The sequence below is a fragment of the Bipolaris zeicola genome, assembly GCF_000523435.1.
Source record: "Bipolaris zeicola 26-R-13 unplaced genomic scaffold scaffold_425, whole genome shotgun sequence".
NCBI lineage: Eukaryota > Fungi > Ascomycota > Dothideomycetes > Pleosporales > Pleosporaceae > Bipolaris > Bipolaris zeicola.
Genome location: NW_006912474.1, coordinates 1 through 10998, shown reverse-complemented (window position 1 = coordinate 10998; position 10998 = coordinate 1). Strand labels below are relative to the sequence as shown.

The following is a 10998-nucleotide window of genomic DNA, read 5'->3' as shown; positions in this document are numbered from 1 at the left end:
TCAAGGCTCGTTTGATGTCCCACGCACTCCCATATGCCTCTGAGTGACACTACTGCCGATACTGATCCGAGTAGTCTTGCCTGCGCCGTTACATTGCGATTAGATGTTAAAGAGAGCAAGCTGTAGATCTACTTTAGTATAGAGAGTTTAAGAAGTGCGTTATTAAGGCATCACGCGTTGTAGTGTTGACGTTGGCGCGTTAGTGGGGAGTGAGCGACTCGCTTGGGTGAGCGACTCGCTTGTGAACCACGTTAGTCGTAATATATACTATACGCTTAATCACGTGATGCTACACCACAATATATAGTAAGTAGAGGGATAGGAGTTAAGTAATAGATAATTTAAACGCTAAGCTACTATAAATAGTATAAGAGTAACTCTCTAGGTTAAACCATGTTGATAGTTTTTAAATAGTGAAAGTACTCTGTAATGGTAGATCACGAGAGCTGAAGCCTACACCGACAGTAATGCTACCTGCAGGAATTGTCCACTTCTGCGAAGTGACATTCCAATAACTCACATCACGCCGCGCTAAGTTGAATAGCACAGATTTGGACTCGTTAGGGTTCAGAAGGATCTTCTCGAAGCCTCGTAAACTGCGCACTGGCATTCCCGCCTCACTCGGATACGAGAGATAGAGTTGAGGGACAGCAGCTCCCCGCTTTGGACCCGTGTTAGTGACGGTAACCTCAACTGTTACCAGAGTCGCCCAAAGCTCCACATTGCCACCGGGATGTATTGGTGCATTGGGATCCGGAGTACGCGAGGCGTTAGCTACCACAATCTGAGTCTTTGGATTTGAAACCTCAAAGGTGGTGTAGCTGAGCCCAAAGCCGAAGGGGAATGCGACACTCTTATTCTCGGCATCGAATTCCTTGTAGTCTATCAAATTACCTTCTACAAAATCTGCTTGCCAGGCAACAGGTTTATTCGTATCTTGCAAAGTCGTGCTGTTCTCGATGTTGTGTCGATAATCCATCTCGTTGTTCGCAATGGTATATGGAAGCTTGCCAGATGGATTCACGTCTCCCCAAAGAATGTCGACGATGGATTTGCCTGTTTCCTCTCCAGGCATGTGAGCTACAAGGATAGCGGTAATGTTTGCGTTATTTCGCCAGGGCATGGTATTCGGTGATGCACCGTGAAGAACAACAACCGTGTTGTTACATACACTAGTGACACGTTCCACAACCGTTGTGGAATTCCACTCTGGGATCAAAGTCGTGCGGTCGGAGCCTTCGCTAGCCCACGACTTAAGGAAGACGATGCAGACGTCTATTGGTACTGGTGCTAACGATGACAGCCCAATCTGTGAGATGAACTTGTTATCCATAATGTACTGGACATGAGCGCCATACGACTGTCCCCGAGATTTTATGGCGTCAAGTGGAGGGCTGATCTGGTAGAAACGCCCAGTGCCACTGCCACCACCAACAGGAAGAGTTCCAATGTCGAAATCATCACTGTAGTACTGACCAGTGGTGAGATCCGCAGCATCGTTTCCGAAGACAGCAATCTTCATTGGCTGCTGAAGTGGCAGTGTGTTGTTGGTATTCTTCAAAAGGACAGTACCTGCAGCACCCAATTCTCTAATCAGCTGAGTGGATGCTGCGCTCCGAACGTTTACCTCGGGGCCATAGGTGTAGTTGTAGAGGTAAGCTGACTCTGGGTAAAAGTTCAGCTTTGGCGTATAAGCATCGATACGAGGATAGTTGTTGTCTTGACCGAGATAGTAATATGGCGTCATGATGCGAAGAATCATATCATCGAGTCGTCCAAGGGCGAGGGAACCATTATTCCTGTTATCATAATTAGCCAAAACAAGACTCCAAGATTTCGCGTAAGCCGTACACTGCCATGGTAACATTGGCACCAAAGTAAGTTGGCGTCCCAGATGTGAAACCGATGCCTCCGGGCATGTCCATGTCAAGTCCAGCTTCAATCGCCGCGACACCAGTATGAGTCGCAAGCCAATCAGACATTACATAACCCTGGAATCCAAGCTCTTCCTTCAACAGGCCGTTGAGTGTCTTGGAGTTTTGGCATCCATAGCTTAACTTGTTATCAGCGGGAAACCATCACCGAGGATCCCATGATACTCACCTTCCGTTGATACGGTTGTAGGAGCACATCACAGACGCAGATCCGGCTCTAACTGCGTTCGCAAAAGGCCAGAGATATGTCTCGTGCATAGTCTTCTTGAATTAGCAGGCTTCGAGATTTGTGTAGACAATGCTTACCTTGTCATCGACATTCGAGCTAACAGCTTCGATAGTAACACCGTTCTCGCTCACGGAGGGATTTCTCTGTGTCTCTTGCTCATTCAAGATGAAGTGCTTGACGCAGGCTTGAACTCCTACGCTCTGCATGCCTTCAATCGTATCTTCGACAAGTGCACCAGAAAGGTAGGAATCTGGGCTAAAACCCTCCCAGTTGCGGCCTCCGAAGGGTGAACGGCCTAGCGGTCCAACAACCGGCCCGAGGGCTACATGCGAGCCCTTTCCGCGGAACTCACTAGCCATATGGACCCCACGTTCCCGAGCGAGTGAACGGTCCCATGAAGCAGCGACAGTGAGGCCGGCAGGAAACACAGATGCATCGATAGCTTGGCGGATAGCGAGAGGGCCATCTTGAAGACATAGGCCGCTGAAATTGAGGCGAGGTATCGGGCTGATGTTTCCCACGCAAGGACCCGGGGTACCTGTTAATGACAGATTAGCAGTCCGCCCGATTGTGGGTCTGTGTGTAGTATTAACGTACCAGTCACCATCTGAGCCTTTTCTTCAAGATTTAGGTTGCTCAGGAACGTCTTTGCCTTGCTCAATGCTGCTTCCCATCCCCCAATTCCTGTGATGTTTGCTGAGAGAACTTTAGTTTTTATACAACGAGAGGGACAAACAGCCAACTTACGAGAAGGATACACCGCTGGACTACCTCCGTATTGACTATAATTTCCATACTGAGCACTCTTGGACTGTGCGCCCGCGAGTGCGACGAAGGAGAGTATCAAAGAACCTTGCATCATGTTGACATGAAGATATCATAAACACATGCATCTTGCTTCTCTTTTGTACCTACGACAACCCCCATTCCCACCTTACGAACATACGCTAGTTTACACCGGGTCTTCGACCGGGATAGACTTTTATCCCCCACATGATCCGATTGCGGGGTAAATAGACCCGAAAAGCCATGGTCATTACGCGTAAACATCTCCAAGGTGCCTCCGTTCCTCGGCAGATATTCGGGAGGCGCTCTGCGGAACGTCACCAAGATGCGGGGAAAAGCCAAGCGTCGAAAAGCTTCCTAGCGTTGGCCCATCATTGAGAGCGTGGAGGAATTAAGGCTTTTAGCCTCGGCGGCTAAGATACAAGCGGCATGGCATACTGACATGTCCTGCAGCGGCCAGGTTTGCGTGCGTGTGCGGAGATGCTCATACCTTGGGGATCATAATTGCATTGGTCCTTTTGTCTCGCTTACTTGTGTAAATGTGGTTTATGAGGGAAGGGCGTTGCGTTGGTACGATTGCGATATCGATAGCGAGGCACATACGTGGATGGCAGGCCATGAACAAGGATCGTGAACGTCACGTGCAACATGGAAAGCAGGAGCACTACTGTGGGTACCGCTCTTGCATGTGCGGAGTATATACTGCCGAGGATCAGGAAAACTGGTGCGTCATTTTCTTGATGCGGGGAAAGGCTGCGACCAAATAGCTACACGAGGTATGTACACTTCCGGATATTACGGGAATAAGATTACGATATCTGCGTTTACACTCGATACACACTCGCTCCAACCAACCAAATGAGCCGAAGTGAACGATTTAAACTTCTTTACCATTCCCATAGTTATTCAAACATCAAAGTACTAATGTCGAAATTTTCAATCGTCCGAGCCTATATGTTCAGCTCAGTATATTAAGCCCAGTCTCGAGCATGCTTCACTCACATTGACCGCCATTACATCTTAATTCTCGTACATAACGTTAAGATCAATCAACAAGCTCATCCCACAGTGGCGGAGCGATTCGGATAAACCAAGAGGTAGCCGTGGACAACACAGATAGAACAGCTGCATTGCATGACTGTGTAGTCTACCAGATGCGAAGACAATGTTATAGTAAACCTTACTTCCCACAGCTAAGGAAAGTGGTTAGGACAAATGCGCAGGGGAACTTCAGATACCACAGTGCCACCAAACTGTCTACGACTCCGTGCGCGCCTTGCACGTGTCTGGGGGACTATAGGTTTCGGTGAATGACGCTGACGCCATGACGTTCAGATGGGGTATTAAGAAGAACGAGAGCTTGAATTACTGGCATTTGCAGGGGTATGCTTGAGGCGATTTGCTGGCATTTTCTTCGGACATCTTACTGGCAAAAATTCGAGTCAAGATGTAGGCGCGACTTGGTCCGTCAAGGGCGGCGTTACCTTAAATCCCGAGGGTCACTTAGCCTTTGCCGCTAGCACGCGATAGTAACCAGCATATTCCCTCTGTGCCGGTTGGCTTCCCACGCCGCCGTGTAGGAACTAGTGCGCGGGATATACGGCAATAGAAAATGCGACATGAATCTGCGAACGTACCGCACTATCGAAGCTTCACGTAACTTAGCGGATTCAGCCTAAGCTTCCCATGCCGATACAGCATCGTTGATTTCTATCCACACCCCACAGCATGACCCCAAGGAACGCGTACCCAGTCAGCTCGCTTACTCGACAGCGTTCTAAAGCTCTTCCCTTGTCAAAGTCTCTTACAATCGTTATCTCACTCTGGACACCACACGATAGATCCACTGAAAGGTTTGACAATCCATCTTTTCTGGACGCAGCGATTAAGTAATTGGTCACTGCGGCGATATTGATAGGCATTGTCTCTTCAGTTACTGGCACTCAACTTCAGTATTGTCGTGGTGACGAGTCTTTGTGGACAGACCGATGGCTTGCACTATCATTTATAGCTTACGCTATCATCTAGTTATATCAGCAAATTTCAAAATTCAAAACGGTTATGCCATGTTTTGCACCGGCTCGAGACGGACATGTCATCGATGTTCGTAGTATACTTAATAGCACAGAATAAAGGGTTAGCCCAGTGCAATGAATATCTGAACACTTAGCTAATACAAGGAGACGTCATTATGAGCATTCGGACGACCGAGTGAGTAGGCATACTGGAATGTAACCTAGAATTTGACTTACAAAAGAGTTCAATAATCACCGCTACACGCCTCAGCAACCAGATGACACGCCAGAACACTGAATTACCAAGACGTAGGTGGAGGGAGACTACCACAATGCCCAATTCGTTTGTTATAGCTGTGAGGCATGTCATTGTAATAGTGCCAACGTAACGTCGAAGAAACAGGGTTGGATATTTCTGAATCAATACAACTATGTCATTTCAACCAGTCACCATAAGAAGCTAATCATTCTACATGCCAACTACGGTGTGTTTTCTAAATGCTGAACAAACAAAAAAGAGCCAATTCTCACAGATTTCAGATATATTTGAACTCGACATAAGAATAAGTCATTAAGTAAATGAAATACCCTCTGAACTGGAGCTGGTTGGCGATGACAGGAAATGAGTTGGTATAGAGTAGGATAGCTTTTAGGATCCGGGCCAGCTTTCTTGTATCTATAGTTTTCTGTCACTATATGTTTTAGTTGTTATGATGTCATTAGGTGTCACTGAAATTTAAAGCGGACATACTAAGGCGTTTAGGATTCATTGAATCATCCAGCTCTCCTTAGTAGCAGTTGCTACTTTGTCATGATAAGAGAAATATATCGGACTTAGAGGCATCTCATCACCGTAAGGATATTCTAGTACCAGTAATAGAGAATGCTCACTTAGCTGATAGATTGTGACTTTAGGTAGTATTCAGATGACACTTAGCACTACACGGCTGGCCTCGATTGTTTTCTACGCCAATGCGTGGTTATTTATATCACGTGCGATATCTCGAACTTGGACGCGCAACTATAGTCACTGTCTGGCATCGCCAATTTGGTACATCGAGCATGTCTAGCGCTTGGATGAACATCCTCCTGTTAGTAGTGGCCTTATTATGCTCATTGACCTTCCTACTACCATAGAAGACGAGGAAGGTCTGGAACAAGGATTTTTGAGAGTAAAGCACGACATGTAACTGTATGATACATTAACAGGAATAGAATAGTTGTATTAAAGGTGGCGTGCACTTTTCCGATTTTTTCAGGATTATGATATCACCGCTGCAGCATTTTTTCGAATAGGCTGTTTGCCTCATTGGACTAGACTATTGCTAGGGTTGCAGCTCTTATATTTGTTTAACCGCACTCCCAGTAGCCTGTTTGTCAGAATGTTAGGATCTGTAAAAGATATTGGACATTGACATGGACCGCAATCCTTACGCCGAAGCGCTCGTTGTGGAGCTTTTCATGTCGCCCTGTAGTGTTTTCGACCATCATCTTACGTTCTCTTTTCTGCACAGCGCTAGAGATTTACGTGGCAGAGAACCTCACCTATAGTCAGGTCCTCTAGTCCTTTATGTGTAACAAGTGCTGCTTATATTTGTTGGCACCCTGCCGCGCACCATAGTGTAGCACACTACTGCGAAAGCGAAGATGGTCAAGGTAGCCGTAGAATGTGTATCAAATGATTATAAAAGTAAGCGGGTACAAGCGCGAGCTGCTTCGGGGCGCATCATCCGTTGGCTTGAAGGATGAAACCCCTGAGTCTTGCTTTGGGATCGAAATTCACCGCTCGCTTTCTTGCGCTGCTCACTTCCATATACGTTACACTCAAGTTGCGGTTGTCTTCCATCAAGGATAAGGGATAAGGGTTTGTTCCAACCCTTATGGGATAAGCCCTGCAGACCAAGCACGCGTCACAAAAATAGAACATAGATTAGTTCTCCATAGAATAACTGCCAGGGAAGAGCAGGCCGGCCTATAGTAGGACAGAGCTTTGACCCAACACTGCGCAAATTGCACTTGTTATGCCGCCTTGACCCGTGCTGTTAGGGTTATGCCTCGACAATGTTCTCCAAGCAGTTGTCCACGTACGGCTGCAAACACTGCCAGCTGTTGGAACCCACCTTTACGAGCGAAGAGTAACATCGTCTTGTGATCTTCCATCGTGTTCAACTAGAGGCGTCTGTCTCCTAACGTAAAAGTATAGTTTATGTAAGGCATAACCTCGGCATAATTGTTTTGTGGAGGCGACATTACTGTTTCTATTTTGAGCAGTGCGCCACTCGACACGATGACCAATCAGAGCTAGGTATCACATCCCACTTTACCTTTTATGGCTACTTGCCAAGGGCCTCGGGTATGCATAGTGGCAATGATGCGTCATTTCCTCCCAAAACGTTCTTAGACCGTCATGGGTGGGGGGCACGCTACAGCCAGTGCTGGCCATTCTAGGGTCATAAAACTGGGGATACAATAATTCATCGCTAGATGAAGTCATAACGTTGCACTTTAGTCGTCGACGCCGAGCGTGGGCACTGTTCAGCCTCGCTGGGTACAAGCTTTCATTGTAACGTGATGTAATAAAAGAGGAGGAAATACGAGAGGGTATTGGTATATATGAGAGATGGGATGCTGCCCTCTGTTGGCCTCTATCCAAACATCAACTCATCAACTCTACACTAATACTTAATCACTACAACTACCACTTTCACACTTCAACAACACCACCTCCAAATCATCAACATGAAGTTCACCACCGCCGCCGCCGTCGCCTCCATGGCCGCCATCTCCTCCGCCCTTCCTCAGGCTTCTACTCCCTTCCCTCGCCCCGAGGCCGGCGACGTCTTCCGTCTAATGTCTCTGCGCACCGGCACTGAAATCCAGTACGGCGACGTCCAGGCCAAGGATGGCAACCTCGTCATCAATTCGCCCGACCAGAACAACAAGACCTGTGCCATCAACGGCGACCGCGAAAACGTCACCAGCGGCATCAACTACGCCTCCTTTACGCTCGACCAGGATGATGGCAGCGTCTACATCTACACATTCAACCCCCCTCTCCAGCTGTACGTCGACCGCAGCGGCATGGGCCAGGGCAACGTCCGCTACTCCACCGGTGTCCAGCCCATCGGCAAGAACCAGGAGCGTGGCCCCTTCAAGATCAACGACGAAGGTGACCTAGTCTTCGCTGCTGGTGGTCTGACCGGCGACGTTGGCTTCCAGGCTTGCCCCGGCGCTGTTGGTGGAGGCTGGAAGATTTGGCTCTCTGGTGTAGACAAGCCTGCTGGTTCTGAGGGATGCACCCCGTTCACCATGAAGGCGCTGAAGGAGACCGAGACCAAGAAGTGCCTCTACTCTTCTGCTCCTGCTTAGATGCTGAGCTGGTAGAGATCTTTGAACTGTACAAATTGACAATCTGAAGACAGGACTTCTGTTTTCTAATGTATATGTATTATTGCGGTTGAGCGTCTGCATAATTTTTCGTTTATGATAACTAGAATTGGAAATGAATACGTTTATCTTTACATTGCGTTCTTATTGTATTTCTTGGTCTGTCATCAAAGTAGGACCAGACTAAGCTGGCGCTCGCATGAGAACCCCCGACTGATCCTTTAGACCACATGTAAGTTATAAATAGGTATCCGTTCCTCCTGTGTTGAGATCACATGAGCGGTCCGCATATGCCGGTACAATTTCAGATGGGCGACTTCGGTCCCCACATGGATATTCGGGTCGGCCGTCTGATGGAGGGATTAAAAGTGAGTCGCAGAGAGGCCCACCAGCAGCTTGGCGCGATCGCCCTTGTACTCTATCACTTTCGCGTCCTTGACGCGCAAAGGACAGGAACGAAGGAAAAGACAGTGCACCTCTTCAGCCTCAGGATTTGCATGTCAACCCCAAGCTGTTTTAGGAACCAGTTGCGGATGTGAACGGAAACGAGCGAGTCAGCCCCGTGTTCATCTATGGTCATATCCGCATTCATCTGGGCAGGATCAAACTGAAGCATGTTGCCCAGGGCGTGAGTACAACTCTTCATCAAAATTGCTAGACCTTCTTTTGGATCCTGGGTGGCCGCCAACTCCACCCCAACTTTGATTTTCTCGTCGGCTTGCTCCTGAATGTTGCCCTCTTCTTGCGCACGTTCTTGCTGAAGGTAGCCTGATAGCCGTGAGTCTTCATCTCTCTGCTTGCCTATCCAGTCGTGGTAAAGAAAATCTCCGAATCATAGAGCAGTGTCTTGCTTCTGAACGGAAAACGTAGCCTAGTCATATTAGGAAACTATTTGGCGATGAAGGAGTCCTGCAATCCGCCACTCCGGCGATTTCGCACGAGGCTTGGCGTATAATGGTTCGCCGCGCTGTAAGCGGACTGGCCATGAGTTCCAAAAATCGACGTTTTGGACGAAAGCATTATGAAAAAGTCCACCGCCTCATCTTCACCGAAGAGCTCATCAAGGTTGCAAGTTCCGGCCACCTTCAATGCTCGCACCGCTTCGAAGTCGTTTCAGAGTGTGTCGACGAAGGGACGGTCCCGAAGTACCATGGCACCATTGACGATACCTCTAATGGACGGTAGAGTCAATTTGATCTCTCTATTTACCTTTTCCAAGCCCTCCTTGCTTGTAATATCTACTGATACAGCGCGTAGCAAAAGTCTCTACTGAGTCATGAATCCGAACACTCCGGCCGGGATGTTGGGATGTTGGCTCGTTGACACGACGTTTCGAGCCCTGTTTTCTACCATCCATCGAGAAATAGAGCTCCCAAGACTACCTTTCATGCCACATCGAATCTAACTCTTATCAGGACCGAACACATCTTTCTGTCCCTTGATACTAGCGTCAGTGGTGACTTGACTGTTGGTCACTCGATCTGTCACCTCGGTGGCTTGGCAGTCTTTGGCTGCGGTCCGAGCATTGAAGCTATGCAGAGGAAGAACTCTGGGAATGAAGAACGCACTGTCTCTGAGTGCAAGAAGGGATTCGTGAGTTCAGAGTATTTCGCTCTAATTGGGCTGATCCGTGATGGTGAGTCTAAGAAGAAGGTTTGCCAGTGGAGAAAGGTCCTCACGCATGGAATATGGTAATCAAATAACGGTGGATAGATTTCTGGTCGGGAAGGGACGAAAGGTCATCCATAGGTTTACAAAAGGTCGATATGTAAATGCCGCTCTCTAATCGCACGAATAGATTGAGAATCGAGACTGCGTCCTCTATCTCTAATACCAAAATATCCGTGACACGAGCTACATGAAAAATAGAGTTTTGATCTTTGATAGCTACAACGAACCTCGAGTCCGTACCATGGCTCGCTCTAATTAAAATATCTTGAAGATAACATTCTTTATCTTGCAGTCCAGTCGGGTTCGAGATCCACAATCGACTACTAAATACTAGACGAAACACTCCTAGTTCCAAGAATTGAAGTTCGTTGTAGTTATATCATAGGAAGAGTAATGAGTGAGTATTTCACGCCAGACTACTTCCGGTTCCAAGTATTGCGGCTCGATGTAAAATACAAGAAAAGTAGCAAGTGATCAAATTATCAACGGCCATTTCCTATTCTTTGTATCGCGGCTCTGTGCATATTTCAAGAACAGTAAAAAGGTAAGCAATTGATTGACGGTCGCTTCGAGTTCTAGGTATTGCGGCTCGATGTATGATCCAAGAAGAGTAACAAGTAAGCAGGAAGTAGCCGATTGCTTCCGGCGCTAGGTGCTAGACCTCCAACGAACCAATCCAAGGCCTCATCACAGCCTGGTTCTCCGCATTGTGACGTTGAGTAATGTAAGTGCTTATTGCTAAGAACTAAGCGTGCAGAATGATTCAACGCCCAGTGACAAGCACAACAGTCCTCTCATGTCGATTCTATCACCGCTCAGAAAACCAATTATTTTGAATCGTCTCATCCTTTACAATAATCATCGCAATTCTTTGCTGTACTTCTGTCAGACTGTGAGGGGTTTTTTTTCTGATCAAGGATTGATTTGGATCACTGTGATAAAAGACTGTGATAATTGATGGAAGAAATTGATAGTA

General features: G+C 47.5%; 5 protein-coding genes across 5 annotated transcripts; 3 read left to right on the top strand and 2 right to left on the bottom strand.

Annotated features, from left to right (window-relative positions):
- Nucleotides 1-33: 33 nt before the first annotated feature.
- On the top strand, nt 34-307 carry COCCADRAFT_112120 (uncharacterized protein; the record flags this gene model as incomplete). Its single annotated transcript, XM_007720226.1, has 2 exons — nt 34-122; nt 184-307. The coding sequence occupies 2 exons, from the start codon at nt 34-36 to the stop codon at nt 305-307; spliced, it is 213 nt and encodes a 70-aa protein (XP_007718416.1).
- A 99-nt stretch (nt 308-406) lies between these two features.
- COCCADRAFT_31202 (glycoside hydrolase family 3 protein) lies at nt 407-3025 on the bottom strand (the record flags this gene model as incomplete). The annotated part of the gene is made up of 6 exons (XM_007720225.1): nt 407-1799; nt 1852-2052; nt 2104-2195; nt 2241-2701; nt 2761-2859; nt 2911-3025. The coding sequence occupies 6 exons, from the start codon at nt 3023-3025 to the stop codon at nt 407-409; spliced, it is 2361 nt and encodes a 786-aa protein (XP_007718415.1).
- A 3665-nt stretch (nt 3026-6690) lies between these two features.
- On the bottom strand, nt 6691-6891 carry COCCADRAFT_112129 (uncharacterized protein; the record flags this gene model as incomplete). Its single annotated transcript, XM_007720224.1, has 1 exon — nt 6691-6891. One exon carries the CDS (start codon nt 6889-6891, stop codon nt 6691-6693), a length of 201 nt encoding a protein of 66 aa, XP_007718414.1.
- Nucleotides 6892-7703: 812 nt separating this feature from the next.
- On the top strand, nt 7704-8333 carry COCCADRAFT_112124 (uncharacterized protein; the record flags this gene model as incomplete). The annotated part of the gene is made up of 1 exon (XM_007720223.1): nt 7704-8333. The coding sequence occupies one exon, from the start codon at nt 7704-7706 to the stop codon at nt 8331-8333; it is 630 nt and encodes a 209-aa protein (XP_007718413.1).
- A 293-nt stretch (nt 8334-8626) lies between these two features.
- On the top strand, nt 8627-9536 carry COCCADRAFT_31200 (uncharacterized protein; the record flags this gene model as incomplete). The annotated part of the gene is made up of 3 exons (XM_007720222.1): nt 8627-8719; nt 8872-8979; nt 9222-9536. 3 exons carry the CDS (start codon nt 8627-8629, stop codon nt 9534-9536), a joined length of 516 nt encoding a protein of 171 aa, XP_007718412.1.
- Between the last annotated feature and the right edge of the window lie 1462 nt (nt 9537-10998).